This window comes from Balaenoptera ricei, chromosome 5 (assembly GCF_028023285.1).
Source record: "Balaenoptera ricei isolate mBalRic1 chromosome 5, mBalRic1.hap2, whole genome shotgun sequence".
In the NCBI taxonomy this organism is placed as follows: Eukaryota; Metazoa; Chordata; class Mammalia; order Artiodactyla; family Balaenopteridae; genus Balaenoptera; species Balaenoptera ricei.
In genome coordinates, this window is record NC_082643.1 from 33772258 (window position 1) to 33794382 (window position 22125).

General features: G+C 34.1%; 1 protein-coding gene across 3 annotated transcripts in view; it reads right to left on the bottom strand.

Moving 5' to 3' along the window:
- The window catches only part of LRBA (LPS responsive beige-like anchor protein), a 737360-nt gene that overhangs the window by 138094 nt on the left and 577141 nt on the right, over window positions 1-22125 (bottom strand). For all 3 annotated transcript variants that reach the window (XM_059922597.1, XM_059922598.1, XM_059922596.1), the window contains exon 47: window positions 14271-14423. In XM_059922597.1, the coding sequence (XP_059778580.1) occupies window positions 14271-14423 (153 nt within the window). The remainder of the gene's footprint in view (window positions 1-14270; window positions 14424-22125) is intronic.

Sequence of the window (22125 nt, forward strand, 5' to 3'; positions counted from 1 at the left end):
TTGTAGAAAGTAACCTAACACTTATTTGGAATATCTGTTAATAGAGAGAAAAATGGCCTTCTTTTTCGTATTTACACAGTACTCATACAGCTATTCGTTAATTCCTATCATTGCAAGTTCTTTGATATCCATCCTAAAGTTTATTTTCTAAACAATTCTAAAATAGAGTAAAAATAAGTAATGCTAGGAAAGTATGACGCAATCCTTCTCTTCTTTTTCTTTCTTTTGGGGGAGAGGTCATTTTCTAGTTACCATAACTAAGGATAGTTGCTGGTTTACACAAAATTTTTAGTTGGAAAAAAAATTTTTTGGACATACATCAGTTATTGGCAAATCACACAGACATAAATACCACAGTAAGCAGTCATTTAGCGGGTATCACTGTGCAGAGTTGCATGAAAGTGTCCATAGGCAGAACAACCTCCACCCACATCCCAGCAGAGATGCTGAGTTTCAGATCAACTGCCGCTGCAGGTGACATGGTCCAGTGCCAGGAACAAAGGCAGTGAGGGACTGGAGGCACCTCTTCCCAACACCACGGAATATCACCAGCAGCAACGGTGCTCGTGAGGGGAACCAGGAGAACACGGTTCCTCTGTGAATTCCACTTCCAGTCCCATATTGTGAGCGCATTAGTCTCACTTTTCTTCTGCAACCATCACAATTAGTCCCTGGCAGAAATAACTTCCAGCTGTACCAGACAGCACACTACTGTGATAATTTACACAAACATTAAAAACGAAAAGGTAAATAGTATACTTTCTAAACCGCCTTCTATTTTCTATCATAAAAAGTCTCTCTCCTTCCACCTTTTCCCTTCTTGTTACATCTAACCTCTAGAGAACATAAACTGCTCTGGGCAAGCAGTACGTTATCATAAGGTTTCCTTTTTTTTTTCCCCCCCTAAAGTCAGTGCATCAAGGCACTTTAAGAACTTAAAGAAATTAAATTATGAAAAATTGCTCTGAAATAAATCAGATCAGCCATCTGCAAAATAATATCCCAGGTAATAACTTGGGAAGAATATCCAAATTCCAATCATGGTGATTGGGGTGAATTTTTATAAAAGTATGACATTATTAACATATTTAATCAGCGGTGCTCTGTTTAAAGAAGGGGGATGGTCAACAGAGATTATAGAAGGGAAGCACAGAAAGTAAGAATTTGGCAGTGTGTCCTAAATAAACCTAGAAGAGAGGTTGTTCAACCACATAAATATGAATATTATGATTTTTGTGGCAGGCACTCTATCTCTGTGTTGGAGACAGAGGCATCAAGCTAACATGGCCATTGAGATTTCCTTTGGAATTTACATGTCATTCCATGAGGCCAGGGGGCCTTGTCTGTTTTGGTTGCCTCTGTATCCCCAGAACCTAGAAGAATGTAAGCACTGAACAAGTATTGTTCAGTTAATTATGATCATCCAACTGTCTTTTATGCTAAATCAATATTACCATACAGTGATTTTTGCTTATATCTGGATTCCCATACAGTTTTGGCTGAGAGAGAAACTGCTGGCCAGAAAAAAGAAATATGCTGGTTTCTTTGATAGTTAAATTCCTCATGACAAATAATTTTGCTTTATATGTTAGCACTTGCACATCTGTTTAGTGCAAGTTAGTAACTGAAATATTTATCAACAGTTGGCACATGAAAAAAATTAAGTCTGGCTACCATTGTCAGGCTGCTCCTAAAATCTTCTGATTTTTACTGATTTTACATTTGAATCTCTTCCTCTTAAATTAAAAATCTTGATCTTGATGACATAAACACAATTACTCATTTGCTTGATTTACAATATACCCATAATAGTTTCAAAAGAAATACACCAATATTACCTAAATATAAGGCTAATAAAAAAGGTTTAAGATATTTCCTGGTTCTTTTGTCCATAATACATATCCTAGTAGGGGTACACTTATCCTATTAGGGTCACTTATTCCAAAGTCTTTTCAATTTCTAGAGATTGGATTTTTCCTCTTCTTGATCTTATTTTTTAAGTTATATAAAACATTTAATAATTTCAAAGTCAAAACTATTAAAGAAAATAGATTCCACTTGTGAATATGACATTTCTTACTTTGGCCAGTGTAACTTCGGAAAAGACACTTGTAAGCTGGGTCAAAGGATAAATAGGTAACTTTGCTAGAGATTGGCAAACTTCCCTTCATTGGGAGTGTGTCATTTTGCATTCCCATCAGCAATGTAGGAGAATGCCTCTTTTCCCACAGCCTCGTCAACAGAGCCCCTTGGTGAATTTTTGGAATACCGCCAATCTGAAAGATGAAGATGGAATTTCAGTACAATTTATATTTCTCCTATTATGAGTGAGGTTGAATATTTTTTTTCCTGTGTTTAAGGGGCACTGACATTTGTTTTCCTGTGAATTGTTGCTCATTTTTCCATTATATTGTTGGGTTTATTTTTCTATAATTTTTAGGAGTTCTCTATAAGTGAGGTTCCCTAGCATTTATCTAAGTTTTAATTCTCAAATATTTTTATTCAGTTTGTCATTTGTCTTTTGACCGTGCTTCTGATGCATTTTGCTATGTGAAAATTATCTGTGTTTATGTAATCAAAGTGATCAGTTCTTCTGTTACTTTGGGTTTTCAGTCAAAGTTGGGAAAGTTTTTCCCACCCTCAGGTTATACAGAAATTCACTAAAGTTTTCCTCTAGCATTTGTTTCACCTTTTCACATTTAGATATCTAGTCCTTGGTTTTTGGTAGGACAAATAAAACTAAGGTTATCTTTCTTCATACAGCTAACCCATACCATTTATTATAAAGTCTATCTTTTCCCCACTGTTTTGAGGTTAGGATGGGGGTTTACATCTTCTCTTCCCTTAACCAACACTAAGCCACTAGGATAGTATCAATACAAAGCAGGTACTCAAGAAGCATGTGATGAATGAATAAATAATTGTGCTTTATTTATTAACGGTAACTTAGGAGATACTGATGCAGATTATGTTCTCCATACACACTTTTAAGATACACCTCTGTAAAAGATACAGTTTACACCTGAAACCAGGATTCTATATGCAAAAAGGCATAGAAGGGGCTTCCCTGGTGGTGCAGTGGTTGAGAATCTGCCTGCCAATGCAGGGGACATGGGTTCGAGCCCTGGTCTGGGAAGATCCCACATGCCACAGAGCAACTAGGCCCGTGAGCCACAACTACTGAGCCTGCGCGTCTGGAGCCTGTGCTCCTCAACAAGAGAGGACGAGACAGTGAGAGGCCCGCGCAAAGTGATGAAGAGTGGCCCCCGCTTGCCGCAACTAGAGAAAGCCCTCGCACAGAAACGAAGACCCAACACAGACAAAAATAAATAAATTAATTAATTAAAAAAAAAAAAAAAGGCATAGAATGTCCACTGGGTAAGGAGAATAATGACCAGTGAGTCACACGTGTACAAAACCAGATTGAGAATGGGTTGCAGAAAGGCCATAGGGTGGTATGTAGGGGGTTTTTATGAAAAGTTTAAAGGAAGATGAGAGTTTTGAGAAGAGCTGTTTGCAGGGTTTTGTTTTATTTTGTTTTCTGAGGTGGTAGTGGTAAGGATAAGGTTATGAGCTTTACAATATAGTTTTGTTTAACTTTAATAGTGGGGGTCACCAGGGCATCCCTCAAGCTTTTACCTTGCCACATATGCATAAAATAACATAATAGGTCAAAAGAAGATTGGAAACCCTGACAGAGAAAAATGACAGCTGGCACAGGTAAGAACTCTAAAATGCTAACAGGAAAGCTAAAAGAAGGCAGAAAAATGTGGGTCATTTTAGCTAAAGAACAAAAAGCTCTATGTATCTCAACTTTTTAGGACATCAAGAAAAATACCTGAATATTTAACAATGAGTATACCAGAAAAGGCTATTCTCTGTTTAAGAGGCAGGGAGATGTGTAATCCATTTCACAAAAAGATTTATTTTCAAGGAAAATGGTGAAAAACATTGGAATTTGAAAGTAAAAACTTCAATTGTATGGAAGTTTTTCTTTATGAGAATTATCTCATTCCTGCATGATGCTGAGTATCTCAGGCACTCTTCTATTCATTTCAGAACGTTTCTATCAAGGTAGAGTAGTAAATAAAATTAATAGGCATTTTTCTCCTTTCTTAACTTCTTTAGAAGACATAAGATTGCATAAAACAATAGTTATAACACTGTACAGTGGGTTTATAACATATAGAGATGTACTGTACATGAAAGGAGCACAAAATATGGGTAAGGGGATGAAGCTGAGTTGGAACAGTCACTATATTTTACTGGAATTAATCTAATATTAATCTGAAGTAGATTGTGATAAATTAAGATGCATTTTGTCCCTAGAGTAATGACTAAGAAAATAACTAAAAGAAATAAATAGTAAAAAAAAAAAAAATTAATGAAATAAAATGGTAGACTAGAAATATCTATTTAATATAAAAGAAAATTTTAAAGTAAGAAAAGAGAAACAGTAAGACCGAAGACTAAAGAACATAATCAGCAAAATGGCAGACATGAATCCAATCATATCAACAATAGCATTAAATAGCAGAGACTATCAGACTGGATAAATAACATGATCCAACTATATGCTATCTACAAAAGATAGACTTTAGATTCAAAGACAAAATAGGTTGAAAGTAAAAGAATGGAAATCTATGTACCATGCAAATAGTAACCACAAGAGAGCTGGATTGGCTATACTAATATTAGGCAAATCAGACTAAAAAAGTACTAGAAACAAAGAGGGACAATTTATGATGAAAAAGAAGTTCAGGAAAATAGTGCTGAAAAATGCCCCCACCTTGAAAAAAAGATATCAGTTCCTATCTCTAGAATCTGGAAATGTTATATATGGAAAAAGGGTCTTTGCAATGTGATTAAATTCAGGATTTTGAGATGGAAGCATCATCCTGGATTATGAGGGAGGGCCCTGAATGTAATCACATGTATCCTTATAAGTAGAAGGTGGAAAGACACTTCACTACAGACAGAAGAGGAGAAGGCAATGTGAGGACAGAGGCAGAGATCATCTAAAGGGAGTATAACACTGATTTTGGACCTCCGGCCTCTAGAACCATGAGAGAATAAACTGCGATTGTTTTAAGCCTCCAAGTTTTTGGTAATTCGTTATAGCAGCCATTGGATATTAATATATGCACCTAACAGCAGGATTCAAAAACACAGGAAGCCAAAACAGAACAGAAAATAATATTTGGGAACTTCAACAACTAACTAGCAAAAGTTTATAGACATAGGCAAAATCAGCAAAGATATAGAAGACTTAAACATAAAAACTTGATCAGCTGACACCTATAGAACACTCAACAACATAAGAATACCCATTCTTCTCAAAAGCAAATGAAGAATTCTCTAACACAGACCACATACTAGGTCATAAAGCAAGTCTCGGTACACTTAAAACAACAGAAATCATACAAAGTATATTCTCCAATCACAATGAGATTAAATTAGAAATAAAAAACAGAAGGAAATTTGGAAAATTCACAAATATTTAGAAACTAAGCAGTATACTTCTGAAAAACCCATGAGTCAAAAATCACAAGGGGAATTAGAAAATGTTGTGAGAAATGAAATTAAGCAAACAAAATATCAAAACTTATGGAATGTAGCAAAAATAGTACATAAAGGGAAATTTATAGGTGTAAAAGCCAATATTAGAAAAGAAGGAAGAGGGACTTCCCTGGTGGTCCAGCGGTTAAGGCTCCACACTCCCGATGCAGGGGGGCCAGGGTTCAATCTCTGGTCAGCGAACTAGGTCCCGCATGCTACAAGTAAAAGAGCCTGCATGCCGCATGCCACAACTAAAACGGCCCGCATGCTGCAAATAAAAAGATCCCGCGTGCTGCAACTAAGACCTGGTGCAGTCAAATAAATAAATATTAAAAAAAAGAAAGAAAGAAAGAAAAGAAGGAAGAACTCAAAAAAAACTTGTTTCCTTACTGTATAGCACAGAGAACTATATTCAGTATCCTATGATGAACCATAATGGAAAAGAATATTAAAAAAAGAATGCATATATATGTATAACTGAAACACTCTGCTGAATTAACACATTATAAATCAACCATATTTCAATTAAAAAAAAAATAACAAACTAGTTTTCCAAATGAAGGATCCAGTAAAAGAGCAAACCAAATCCAAAGCAAGGAGAAGGAAAGAAACAATGAATATTAGAGTGAAAATCCAATGAAAGGAAAAAAATAGAAACACAACAGAGAAAAAACAATGAAGTGAAAAGTCAGTTCTTTGAAAAGATCAACAAAACTGACAAACCGTTAGCAAGACTGACGAAGGGAAAAAAATGATACAAACTACCAAAAATCAGGGACGAATGAGGTAATACCACTACCCACCTTAGAGACATTAAAATGATTATAAAGCATACAATGAACAACTTTATACAAATAAATTAGACAACTTAGATCAAATGGCCAAATGCCTAGAAAGACACAAACTACTGAAACTGATTCAAGAAAAAAATCGAGAATCTGAATAAAACTATAACAAGTAAAAAATTGTTTTAGTAATTTAATATCTTCCCCCCCACACACACACATAAAGTGTCCTGACAGCTTCAGTGGTGAATCCAATTAAACATTTAAAGAAGGAATAATAGCAATCTCTCACAAGGTCTTTCAGAAAATAGAGGAAGAGGTAACACTTTGCTCTATCTCATTCTATGAGACCAATATAAATCCTGATATTAAAATCATACAAAGGTATCATGAGAAAACTACAACCCAATATTCCTCATGAATATAGATGAAAAAGTCCTAAAAAATAATAATTTCTCAACAAAATATACAGTACAGATCAAAAGAATTTATATCATCCAAGGGTGATACACTCATGGAATGCAAGGTTGGTTTAACATCCAAAAGTCAATTAATGTAATATATCATATTTCACTTTTTGTTTCTTGTTTGGAAAACTTTTCCCTATTCCAAGATCACAAAGAATTCCTCCTGTATTATCTTCTAAAAGTTTATAATTTTGCCTTTTGTTTGTTTTTTTATTCATTAACTCACTTTTTACTTTATTTTTAAAGCTTTAATATATTTTAATTTTTGTTTATGGTTTAAGGTTACAACTTAATTTTTTTCCATATTAATATCTGTTATGGGTTGAATGGTATTCCCCCAAATTCATATGTTGAAATCCTTAACTTCCCAGTAACTCAGAAGGTGACCTTATTTGGAAATAGGGCCATTACATATGTAATTACTTATGTTAAGATGAGGTCATACTGGAGTAGAGTGGGTCCCTAATCCAATATAACGGATGTCCTTATAAAAAGGGAAAATTTGGACACAGAGATAGACACACATAGAGGGAGGATGATGTGAACAGACGTAAGGAGAGCACCGCTAAATACAAGCCAGCAAGAGGCCTGGAACCAATTCTTCCCTCACAACCCTCAAAAGAAACCAACCCTGCTGAACTTTGATTCCAGACTTCTAGCCTCCCAGGACTGTGAGACAATATATTCCTGTTGTTTAAGCCACCCAGTTTGTGGTACTTTGTTATGGCAGCCCTAGGAAACCAACACAATTACTATTTATCTTGGCATCTAAATTGAGAAGTCCTTCCTTTCCCCACAGATCTGTAATACCAACTTTATGATAGATGAAGTTTCTTTATATGTCCTGGTCTGTTTCTGGGTTCTCTGTTCACTTTGATTAGTCTCTTTCTCCTAATTTCCCTAATTACTACAGCTTTAAAATAATTCATGATATATAGTAAAGCAAGTCCCTCTGAAATCTGTTCTTGTTCTCAGAAAGGGTTGTGGTTATAATTGGCCCTTTACCCTTTGCAATCAGTTTTTTATATTCCAGCAAAACAAAACAAACCTACTGGGACCTGGATTGGTTCTCATATTGCATTTATAAACAAATTTGGGGAGAATTAATAATCTATCAATACAGTACATCTTTTTATTCTCACTTATTTAGGTGGCCATTCAGAACTAGAATTTTCACAGTAAATGATATACAGAACTAAAAGCAAACCAAACAATAATAATTTTAGCTTTTTAAAATTATTCATACATATCTGCCCCCATTCCCCAGGGCTTTAGATCCAGCCACTGCAGGGAGTGGGGAGGTGGAGGGAAGGATACCCCCATAGTTGAGAATAATTATCACCAACTATACCACCATGACTATTTACATTCTTGGCCATATCATTATCAATGTGTAAAATGAAAAGGCAATTGGAAAAGGAACAGTATGAAAAAAGCATGTTAGCTTCTGGCATTTGTATTCAAAAAAAAAAAAAAAAAAGTTGCTTAGTCAGCTCTCTTAAGAAACAGGGTTTTGAATCCCATTTCTTCAGAAAATGGAAACAAGGATATGAATACAGGTCAAAAAAGTGCAACCCCTTTCAAACCTCAAGCAAACCTTTCAACCTTACAGTGTTTCTAAACACTGTAATTTAGAACATAATATGCTATTACAATAATCTAATTGCTATATCACTACAAATTCAGCCATCTCAAGCTGCAGGTCTTGCTATATGTACATCTATAGCACTTTTTCATCAGGGAAAAGAGAGTCTTAGTCTCATCACTTAAGAATTGTAAATTTTCCATACAAAGGAAAAAGAAAAGACTGACCTAGTTCATGCACATATATAAGATCTATGAAGATTTACGCTGAAGAGATTTAAATTTTAGCAATAGATAGGAAAAGACGAGGTTGGTGGTGAAATAAAATTTGAAATTTTTATTTTTCTCGTAGACCACAATATAAAAAAATCACTTTTAATCTGTCCATATATTATCTGGAAAGAAGATAACACATTCATTTAATTTTTCTTTATCTTCTCAAGCAAGTGACAACCCATGTCACCTTTATGAAACAGTAGGAAAGAGAGAAGCTACAGAAGATACACAAAAGCAAAGGTGACTCTAACTGGTAACCTCAGGACAGTTCATTAACAGGAGCCTTCCTTTACTAAATTCATGCCACCTCTCAGCCCTGAGCAGCTTTCTACTTCAACAGCCTAAGTTAGCAAAAAGGAAGGAACCTCCAAAGAGTAGAGGTATTGTCTGCCTGTTTCACTGAGTCTAACGGTGCTGGTACATAGATAGGCAACTCAGTAAGTACCTGTTAGATGAACAAATTACTTTCATTATTATTATAACTTGAATAAATTACACATCCTGCAGCAAAAACAAAATGCTCCACTTCACCAACTTTTATAAACTTTTACAAATAATATTACTGCTGAGAGTATGATTTTCTTTGTCTCTTATTCAACTTAAAACTCAAAGGTTGTAAGAGGCAGTATAATATAGGTCCATAACATCGACCTTATATCATGAGATAATGATGAGCAGGCTGAATTCACACATTTTCATACTATTTGGAAGTATGGGAGCCTGTTTCTCATTTATATTTCTGAAGCAGTATTTGGAATAACTTTTTTTCTGGTCTAGGAAGTATTAAATAAAACAGACCAATCTCTTGGATGTAGTTAAGACTGCTTTGGTTTTACCCTGATTCCAACTCTTCAGAACAAAGAAAATTTAATTTATATACCTGAAAGAATAATCAGACCTATGAAAGTGTTTCTTTCTAAAATACACAGGATATTATCTTCTGTATATAAATTCAACACTTAAGGCCAACTCACAAATCCTTATTTACATCTTCACTACCTGCAGAAAGCTTAGGGAGTAAAATAGAGTTATAGATAAGGTAGCACTTACAGTCCTCTAACACAAAGAAAATGTAGCGTTACTGTCCACCATCAAAATCATGCTCCTAAAAATATTCTATTCCCTTGAAATAATACTTGGGCAACCAAATACTTAAAAAAGACATGCTGGGTATCTTAAAATGAGTATGTCAGTTCATTAAATCTATGATCCCCTGCTACCAATGGAGTACCGTACAATCTGTTATTATTCACTGTCCTATAGATCATCTGTTCTTGGTGCTGGTTTGTTCCAGGAAGAGAGACAGCTGCAACACTATATCCCTGTTCAACCTGAGGACCATCTGACTTTAATTGTAACACACAGCTTGATGTGGCTCTGGCTATGAGAAGCCAAAGTATCGTCTGTAATAATCTGGAAAAGCAGAAACCTGCCAACAGAGGGCTGAAAACAGGGACTTGTGCTGTCTGGCTGCCTGACGGGCTGCAGGAAATATGATTAATGAGCAAAAGGTATAATGATATCAGGAACCCGATTAGCACCACAAAAAGGTCACAGATCAACGTAGTATGCATTTCATGAGCTACAATCATTGCATAAAATCTGTGGACTTGAAGAGGTAAACCAAAAAGACGAGGGCGATAAACCCCTTATGCGATAACAGGCTAACCTACATAAAATACCATACTAATAATTTAGTCACTTGCAGAAAGTTAACAGGAAAATTTAAACCGAATCAATATGAACTGCACCATAGGAAAGCTTTGTTCGTCATAGGTGTATAATAAATATTTTTCAATGAATGAATGAGTTATTAAATTCTTTCCTAAAGGCACATGTAAGTAAAATCAAGTATTTTCCTAATTATGAGTTAAAATTATCAGAGATGTAAATATTTGACTGTAAAATGTTTGCATTTAACTTGCAGTAAATTTTTATGAGTTCTGTTAAGAATATAAGCTTATTCAGAAGCTAAACTATGAAGACATCTGTAAAACTCAGAGAAAGAGGAATCACTGGGACAAATGTTTAATAACTCAATAATAAGTTACATTAAATGTGCAGTTAGTATTATAAAATACTACTGTTTAACATTTCATAGTCATACATAAGTTTAGAGCGTGAGCAGGCAAAACCAAAATCTTATTGGAAAACAATTTGGTAAGTTGCCACCTTCTTTTCCTTGGTGCCCTTGTGAGACTTGTTCCAAATAGACCTGGCTCTTCTGAAGAGAGGGTACTGAAAGTAGGGATGGGGGTACTATCAGGAGAGTGGCTTATGTTACTTTATACAGTTACATTTTCTTAATTGTCAAAATATTGTTGAAGAGCTTTAAATATAACTTACTCAAATGTTTCTGCCTTAGACCTCTTTTAAAGCAAACACATTAACAAATTTCTTTGTATTTTTAACAATACTTAAATATGGTAATGATTAATAGAGAGTTGGTTCCCTTGAGACTTAAAAGTATAAATTGAGAAAAAATGCTTCAATAATAAAATGATCAGAACATGGTTTTAATTTTTTTAAAAATATATTCCTCAAGAATGGGGATGATTATTTATACCTTTCAAATATTATATAAATATTATTTTACATCTACCTAATAGCAAGAACATTTATTCACAATGGTGATTCAGCCTGCCATACACTGTCGCCCCACAGTAAGCCCTCAGGCACTGCAGCCACCCCCAACGGTGCACCCCCGGGGACTCAGGAGGGAAAGAACAGGATACTGGCCCCAGACAGCTAAGGTGTATATCAAAGGAATGACTTCAAAGAGCCCAGATTCTTGCATCTTCCCATACACAGAGAAGCACTAAATTCATTAATTTCAGATACCTGGTTTTCCTTAATTAACAGTAATCTTTTGATGTTCCAACTACCTGGGCTTGAAGTACTTAGAAAGTCCACTGAATAAAACATAATTCTCAAAAAAAAAAAAAAAATGGTGATTCAGAAGGAACCATTAAAAAGGAAAAGACAAGCCACAAACTAGGAGGAAAATATCTGCAAAACATATGTTGGACAAAGGATTTTTATGGAGGATATATAAAGATGTCTTACAACTAAATAATAAAAAGACATACAACCCAATTAAAAAACAGGCAAAAGATTTGAATAGATAGCTCACCAAAGAACATATTAAGAGTAGGAAATAAGCCTGTGAAAAGATGGTCAACATCATTAGTCATTAGGGAAATACAAATTAAAATCACAATGAATCATTGGAAGAGCTAAAATAAAGAAGATTGACAATACCAAGTCTCTGCAAGGATATGGCAAATTGAAACTTCACATACTGTTGGTGGGAATGCAAAATGGTAAATATATTCTTATCGTATGACTCAGCAATTAAACTCCTAGGAGTCTATCCAAGAGAAATGAAAACAGATATCCACCCTAAGACATATGCAAACATTCTTAAGAGCCTTGTTTACTGGTAAATAAACAAAAGGTGTTATATCTATACAATGGAATACTATGCAGCAACACAAAGAAATTACTCATATATGCACAATATGGAGATCTCAAGAACATCATGCTAAGTGAAAGAGTCAGGTACAAAAAGACTACATACGGCAGGATTCCATCTATATAAAATTTCTAGAAAAAGCAAAACTAAAGAGACAGAATCAGCGGTTGCCTGGGACCACGACTGGGAGCAAACAGATACAAGGAAACTTTTTGGAGTGAGGTAAGCCGATTGTGCTGATGGTTACATAACTGTATACATTTATTAAAACTCATTGAATCGAGCACTTTTAAAAAGGTGGATTTTACGGTATGTAAATTATACCTCAATAAATGTGTTTTAAAAGCACAGAAAATTACTGAAAGCAAATAACAAAAAAAACCCAAAAAAACTGCAGAATGACTAGACCTTCTATTGACATCTACATACCCCTGGAGATAAAAAAAAAAAAAAAAATGCACGACCATAGATAACTGTCACATTTAAAAGTTTGACATCTCCTTTAACATCTTTCAGAGCTAAGCTTTGTCCTGGGCTCTCATTTTAATTACAGTTAACTTAAAAAACTTGAAAAATACATGCAGTAAACCAAAATGCAACATGTACCTTAAGACTGTGATAGAATAATGTTAGGTGCTATTGCCTGAAGGCCTCCTGTAAGCCAGAGAAAATTCTAGGCATTTTACATACATAATTACAGTTTTACACAAATAATTTTCAAATTACAATGAGGAAATCAAGGCTCAGAAAGGTTAAATTGCCTAAGGTCCCATAACCAGCAATCTGAGTTATCCACGATTAGGAAAACTGGTCTAACTTCAAAGCCTATGCTCTTTCCACTCCCACTGCACTGCTTCCAGTATACGTAAAATATGAATTTTCAGTAATAATGGGATTACAATTAGGATCTAGAATACTGTACAGGATTAAAATATAATTGTTGGTAGAAAAGGTAAGCATACCAAGAAAACTAAAATGAAATAATTTTCCTTGTTTTAGTGCAAATTAAAAATACAATGCAATTTAGGTTTCATTTTTATTTTATTTATTTACTTATTTATTAAATAAATTTATTTATTTGTTTGTTTTATTTTTTAATTTTTTGGCTGTTGGGTCTTTGTTGCTGTGCACGGGCTTCTCTCTAGTTGCGGCGAGTGGGGGCTACTCTTCGTTGTGGTGCGAGGGCTTCTCATTGTCATGGCTTCTCTTGTTGCGGAGCACGGGCTCTAGGTATGCAGGCTTCAGCAGTTGTGGTACTTGGGCTCAGTAGTTGTGGCACTCGGGCTCAGTAGTTGTGGCTCGTGGACCCTAGAGCGCAGGCTAAGTAGTCGTGGCGCATGGCTTAGTTGCTCTGCAGCATGTGGGATCTTCCCAGGCCAGGGATCGAACCCGTGTTCCCTGCATTGTCAGGTGGATTCTTAACCACTGTGCCACCAGGGAAGCCCCAGGTTTCATTTTTAATATGAAATATGAAGTATGATAAAGAAACTACTTTAAAAAACTGAGAATAAAGCTCCCTGATTCCAAGCATTTATGAAAGTTAAAGGTAAAAAGGTAAAGTAATATTATTTTTTCATAAAGTAATCCAGAACCCATACAACAGAGGACATTAAAGAGTCCACGGGAGAGGATTCTGAGGAGTTGTTTGTAAGCACAATGATTATTGCACTTTTCAGTTTTTAAGTTTTCATATTCTAAATATTAGATGAAGATTTCCTTCAAAAGACAGATACAGCACATAATTTGAAAATCTTGTTTCTATTATCAAAATGTACAATGGCCTTCCAACCTGAACACAGAATTATGTTCTTCTCCTAGTACAAGAAACTCATATTTGAAAAAGCATAGAATTCTACAAGAAATTCACTTATAATCTTGAATCATCATGTTCATATAAAAGTAACCTAAATTCTGCATAAAAGAATAAAAGACACCATTATACCTTTCATGTCAATAAGATTTTATAAAGTATATATGGAGATTCATGAACTATTACATCACTTTCAGTTATCCCTATCAACTACAGTTTTGCCCAGAAGAGCAAGGGTTAATGATTATACCAACACATGAAAGATACTTTGAGAAAAGGCTCATGACAGACAGAGTAGATGATTACTATCTTACCAATCTGTTTATGCGAACAAATTCTTCTGAGGTTTTGGCCCAAGGAGGAAGTTCAACATCAGACACTACTGTCCCATCATCCATCACTCCAAGATTATAATTATTGAAGTTGACAAACATCTCAGGGAGATAATAAAATTCAGGGATCAACTCCTATACAAAAATAGAAGACAATGTCATATTATAAATTGTAGAATACTGACTAGGTATTCATAAAAGGGCTGATCATTTCCTATTGTGCAGAAGAACAAAATAAACATAGGAAAATTTTTTTCTCTTTTCATATCATAGCCCTATCACAAAGTTCTATTAAGGTAGACAGATCCCATCCAACCAAATTTAAATAACACCTTACTGGGTGGTCACATGCTTTCCTTTAGGACAAGTCTTACAAACTCAAGACTCTTATATACCAACATTTGAGTAATATTTGAGGTTTGACAACATATAAACAGAGTTTAACATGCTGTAATAACAACAACAGCTTAAACTAGATTTTTTTTGAGGTATATGGAATTTTTGCCAGAAAAAACCCAAAATCTTTATAAGCATTAAAATGCTTTGGTCCATCACCAACCAGGAAGATATTCATTGCATTTGGCCATGGTGTAACAGTATGTTTCGCTCACATTTCAAAACATTCAAGTTTAGTTTTAAGGTACTAACTCTTATAAAAGATCAAAATTTATAATCAGTCTAGAAAATGACCTGCATGAGAAACTAAGTAATATAAACATGACTTTAATAAGGACATTTAAAATACGCTTTAACAGGATACTTAATAAGCAGAAAAATGCAGCCAGTTAGGTTTTTGTGTACAATAAGCCCCATGTATAACTATTTCAGAGGTCCTATAGATCAGACTTGAAATCCAGTCTTGACATGGGTCAGTGACTCAGTGGTCTTTCAGATACCCCCTCAGGGCCAGCTATGGCAGGCCCGGCTTTCCAAATGGTTGAGTGAAATAGGGAGGTCATCAGATTTTGGACAAGGTCAGTATGAACTCACTAGAGCAAAGAAAAAAAATTCAGCAGGAATTAAGCTATTATCACCTCCATCATCCATGTGAAATGTTCCTTGACTTTGAATCGTACATCCTTTGTTTACAATCACAATAATTAACTAAGCAGAGTAGAAATGAGCTTGTCCTCCAAATGCCTGACAACCACCTGATCATTGACTTGCAAAACATTTAAACTGAACAAAATTAATTTTTTTAAAAGGAAGATCCTGTTAACTTTAATATAAGTTTAATTTAATAAGTTTAATTAAGTTTAACCATAAATGAAATGATGCAATGTTCATACAACAATTTTAAGAATCTCTTCTCCAAAATGATGCATATAAGTCTAATTGACAAAAGACATATTTTATGCAACAAAAAGCTATATTCAATTTGTTTTAGTTAAATAACTTACTGCATGAGATGAGTCAAGTACTAAAATAAACTCTTAATAAACATCACATTTAATCTTCACAACAACTTATCACACTTAATCTTCACAACAACTTTACAAGGTAAGGTATCATCTCTATTTAAAAAATTAACTAAGGCTCAAAGAAGTTAAGTAATATGCCCAAGGTTATGCAGCTGATTTATGATAAATTTGGAACTTAGATCAAGATTTCTTTAACTCTAAAACCTGTGTCCATAATCATCAAAAAAGCATGGGTTCTATTACATAATATATACAGTGCTAAACATTTAAAATATGTTTTTAACATATATTCTAAGCAATTTTTTTAAAAAAGTAAACAAAACCTTTTCATTCTTCCATCATAAGAAAACAACTGGTTCTCCTGAAAAAAATATTTTATTTATATATGTATATATGTATATATACTACACATATAGGAAGAATTTTTTAAATATGCTATAATTATTATTTACCCATATATAAATATGTCACTTTATAACTATCAATTTGCTGAAGTATGCATTCAATAAATTCCAACTTTGAGAAAATTTCCCAAAATGTCTTACTTTCACTCCATATTACTTGTGCTAGTAAAGAGGAATGTTACTATTGCCAAGTCTTGTTCTACAATAGTAATGGAGGACCATGCCTTCCTTGTGTATTCAAAATCAAAAGCAGCATTTTGGTTTAATTAATTACTTATTCTTTAAATTTCAATAATACCTGCCCACCCGTACCCTCACCCTAATGCTCTCACAATTAGAGGATGTTGTCCTTCTTCTGCCTGTTATACTCATTATGCTTCTATATAATTCTCCTAGGAATCAAAACAATTATAATGGCTGAATTTTAGATGCTAGGTTTCTCCCAAGTTTTGGGAGATCAGTCATCTGCATTATAAATCAGAGATATATATTGCATAGTAAAAATATGCAAAAAATATACTCTTTCTTGAGACCATGCCTAGACAGCAGATGAAGACCCAACACAGCCATAAATAAATAAATATATTAATTAATAAATAAATAAATTCAATTAACAGAAATATATTTTGTTCGTGGCCTACTTTATTTAAACACATAAATTTATTATGAATTTATTTTATTTTAATATTGACAGCTTACTCTAAATATAAATTCAGTTAATTTAACTCAAAATTAAATGGAGCAAAATTACACATAAAATAAACAAGAAATTTGTAATAAAAGATACGAAGAAAGCAATTTTTAAATTTTACTGGACCATGTTAAACATTCAGTTGCATAATTTCTGTAATGCTGGGAGGGAGGTAATAATTCATCAATTTCCATAATTACCACAGATTTTATTTGCAATTTCCTATTAAAGATAGATACCCTATAATTTTGTAGAGTGGACACTATAAAAATATTTCAAAATTAAGATTTTAAACTTTATTAATTAAAAATTAAGCTTAATATTTCACTTGAAATTTATCGATAGGAATTTTATGTTTTGCTTCTTTATTTTTTACCTCCCAACCTCCCACCCCATACACTTCTCCAATTTCAAGAGAGTTGTCAGGCATTTCCAGAACATTTGCAAGGTCCAGAGCAGAGACCTCCTGAAGACATCCTCTTTTTCTGTCCTTTGTGAAAGTCTAAGCAAATGGGAGATTATGTAAAACGTCTAGGAGAAGCAGTGTCAAAGGTTAATATTTTTAAAAAGACAGAAACCAAAGAAGAGTTTTTCCTCTAGGGAACCAAGTTTCTCAAAATCTGTAGTCAGCTTTCTTTAGCCTGAGGGCAAGGGGAGGGGATGAAGAGGTTAGGCTGGAACCTAGGGGATGGTAAGTGGTCATCAAGGTCCCTACTTGTCCACATAGTGCCTCTGTATGAATTAGAGAAAAGCAATCCTTCTGGGCTAATTCAGCCCCAAGATAACTCAGTTTGGTAAGTGCAGTACAGGTTGGATTTTTGCTTCTCCTTTCCTTCAGTCAAGCACCCTTACATAGAGAACAATTTGCCCACCTCTACACAATGGCTTCATGATGGTGCACTTACAGAAGACAGTCCCTTGGCACCAGGGCTTTTGGCATCAGCAAATATTTCTTAACTCAAGCTTAGATAATCAGCAGAGTTGCCAGCTTCTAAAAGACCATGTGTCCTAGACAATGAAGATATTACTAGTGAACAAGATGAACTGAAGATGTGAGAGCCAATTTTCTAGGTACCACATAAGCCTGGATCTCATTCAAGCCCTGGGAAAAGGAGGTCTCTGCCCTACCCATCTAATGACTGTGAAAGAACTTCCTACTAGCATAATATAAAGAAGATTTGAATTCAAATTAGGACATTTTTTATATACTTGAGTTGGTGGTTATGAATTTATACATACAGTTGACATGTGAACAACACTGGGGTTAGGGTGCCTACTCTCTACTCACTCAAAAATCTGAGTGTTATTTATAGTTGGCACCCCTTATCTGCAGTTCCTCTGTATCCCACATGGGTGGTTCCAAATCCATGGATTCAACCAACATTGGACAGGGTACTATTACAGTATTTACTATTTAAAAAAATCCACACATAAGTGGACCTGTGCAGTTCAAAACCATGTTGTTCAAGAGTCAACTGTATTTCAGTGATAAAAAGTTACCAATATACTCACTGACAGTTATTTCTAGGAGACAAAATGGTAGAGAGAATTCAGTATGAGCAGTACAAAACTTTTTAAAGTTCCCATTATTTAATTGATTATTTGATATAAGCTTTAGGTAGGTATGAAGAGTGATATAACATATCATAATCACAAAAAGCATTTATTTCATTTTTACTCTGCAAAGAACTGTGTTAGGATCTGGGATATGGAGACGTGAGTGCCACTTCCCCTCTACAGATCAGATCACAGATCTAACAGTGAAAGGATACATTTTTTAGGAGGAAATTGGTTGTAGGCACAAATAGTACTCTAGAAATTCAAAAGAGAAAAGGATGTCTAAAAGTTCGGGTGGTCAGAGAAAGCTTTAGGGAGAAGAACATAATACATTGTACTTCCCTAATATAACACTCATCAAACTGTATTGCTCCCTCTAAATTGACGGCTCCAGGAGATAAAGGACTTTAAGTATCTTGTTCACTGCTACACCTCCAAAGCCTAGACATAGTGAGTGACACATGTTAGATATTCAGTAAAAATCTGTTGAATGAATGATTGAAGAATGGTACTTAAAGTCAAAGATAAATATTAGCAGAGAGGAAAGACAAGAACAGTCCTGACAAGGGGAATATCTTAAGAAGAGGTACAGAGATGGAAACTTGCATATATCATGTGTTTCCAGTGATCAATGAAGAACTATTTAGTTGGTTTAGAGAGGACTATATACATGGAGTAGGAGATAATTTAAAGTAGGACAAATGTTCCCAATAAATTAACACTGAAGAGAAAGATTACAAAGAATCTAATATAGTATAAAGGACATCATCAAATAAGGACAATTAAGTAAAGGAGTGAGTACATATACTTAAACCATATTACAATCTCATTGGAAGGAAATCTGCATAAGTAAATCAGTTGATGGGAGTTGAATACCCTCTTAACATAAAATAAACATACTGAACTCAACTGAGGTACACCAACATGTAACCAAAAAGATAAATAAGTATACATACTGCCTGAATTTTACTATGGATGATAGTGACATTCAAGTTATAAGTAGAATTCCGTCTTAATCCTAAAAGCATCTTTCTAAGAACTATGCCTTGATATAACACCAAATATTATAGTTCAGAATTATCTCCTTTGACAGATGAAATTTAGTGATAGAGTCAAAGATTATGTCTTTCTAATACTTCTAATGTACATTTACAAAGTGAAGTATGTTTTATATTCATCAGAACAGAACATTCAGCTCTGGATAAAAAACACATGTTCAGCAATTCTTTAAAACATCAGTGGAAAATGGTAAGTAAACAACACTGACAGAGGACAGAGATATTTACAATTCACATTTTCTTCTGACTTGCTGACAATAATTTTAATCACTATCACTTAATTAGGCCATCAGGTCTTAGAGGTAAGTAACATGGTCAAAATGTAGTGTATCATCTCCTAAAATAAAAATTTGAAAGGTTCAACCAGAGGTTATACCACAGTTCAGGATAAGCCCATTGCTTTGATCACAAATCCCAAGGCTTTCATGGCATAATGACAAGGATTGGTTGTGACCACACATATGCTTTAGTTTTCTTTTCTAAGGTATGATCCCCATTGATATGAATGGCCTCTGCAGCAAGGCTGTATGATTCACCTTCTAATAGTCACCAATTCTATCCATTGAATTAAAACCATCACTTCAACAATACCTGGGTAATCATGCCAAATACTAGTCTATTAATCCAAAGAAACAAGATAATAAAACCTGAAATAAAAACCAAGATGCTACTTCAGAACTAAAGTTAAATTTTTATTTTATTTTTACTAAAATATGAAATCCTGACAAGTCAAACATAAGCACAATAGCAAGGTAACTAATTTAATGTATACTGTTTTGGGGATACTGATGGTAAAAAAAGATGTGAAAGCAAAATTTTAGCTTTTTACATTGGAAAAACTATATTTTATGAAGGAAAAAATCCAAAGTAAACTTTCTTAATGAACAAAAAAAGAGTTGATGAACAATATATATTTTTAAAAAGTACATGTTCTGATACATATTAACTTGCAAGTATTTATTTTGTTAGCCCATAAATGAGAAAATCTTTTAGAAAGTTATTAGAGTTGAACTGAACCTATAAGTCATTTTAAATGGACTGCATATCTGAAAGTATTCAAATTGATATTTAGTTTCTCCTTATCGAGTAGATAAAACGCTATTTTCTTCCTTTAGTAAAAGAAATGTTAACAGCAATTTTTAAATTGGAGAAGAAAAAATAATCTATAATGCTTCCAGACAGATCAAATAAATACTGTATGGTTTTAGATATTAAACTTGCATTTTAAATTCAAAATAAAGAAAAATCATGGATTACAAATGAACAAATAGATAATCTATCTCAATCTAATACAGTAAAGAGAATAACTGGGTTTGCGTCTTGTCTGTTCAACTTCCTGGTCACGTGCTTTTAATTTAATTTTTCTGGCCCTTACTTACCTCAGTCGCCTCTTCTAAAACACAGGGTTGTTGTGTGGCTAATGAGATAATACAGAATTCTACACGCACAAAAGATGTTACTACTACCACTACTACTACTACTACTACTATTATTATTATCATTAATGTGGCCCCTGATAACAAACCCAAATTAGAGACTCAACTTGTCTGATTCTTAAAGTCAACAGGTAATTCACTGATTGTGGCCATTCTTAAAAGCTTTTAATATAATCCTAAGGGAATTTAATAAAATTTACTTGTAAAAGTAAATATGACCACAAAAATATTTGAGACTTAATAGTTCCTACCAAATAGCTATCACATTTAAAACAAATTTATTTATTTTTTTATTAGCAATGACAGTACAGTTCAACATGCCTCACTTTATGATGAATACTCTCAATACTCTATAGTTCTCTCCTGCTTTCAACACATATTTTTCACTTCTAAATTTGGACTGGACATCTTCGCTGAACCTTTTGCTGTTCCAGACTCCTATCTTAAAGGAAATTGTAATTTGGGGAGAGATAATGGACATTAATAATACAAATAATGGGTAAGCTGTGACTGCCAGAAGAGAAGACATAAATAAAATGCCCACCTTAAATCTTTCTGGAACAATTTGTATAATACATGAGTATGGAGGAGAACAGTTAATATCAGTATTTATAAATATATTAATGAACAGTCTACATTTTTACACTGAACAAAAATATCATAAGATCACCAGGTCAAAAAACAAATTACAGCTGACCTGTGTACATTTTTATAATTCAGGAAGATAGGAACATTTTCTAAGTGCTTTAAAAATTGTTTTTTCCTGCCCACTATGTAAGTAGCATAAGAAGAAAAATATTCAGTTTTTCAAGTAATTTTTCTCGAAGAACACACGAAAAAGAAATGGTTCACTGTAGACATAAAGAGCACAAAGTTCAAAGCTAAAAAAAAATAGTACATGGGTACATCATTTAACCTATTGATGCATGAAAAAGAAAAGTGTTAAAAAGGGTTAAATTAACAAATCTGCAAGTTATGTATAAAAACAAGGATGAACACATATATAGTTCAGTTAGAGTATGAGTGTTCTACATTGTTAAGAGAGCGGTAAGACAGCTTGAGCTGACTCTAATGTGGTTGTGAGTGTGTGTGTGGCGGGGGGTGGAAGAGGGACTGACCAAAAAAATAAAAGAAAGAGAGAGAGAGAGGGAGAGGAAGAGAGAGAAGGAAGAAAAAAGAGGGGGAGAGAGAAAGACAGAGGGAGAATGAAGAGAGATAAAGAGGAGGGAGGGAGGTAAAGAGGAAGGAAAGAAGGGAGGGAGGGAAGTAC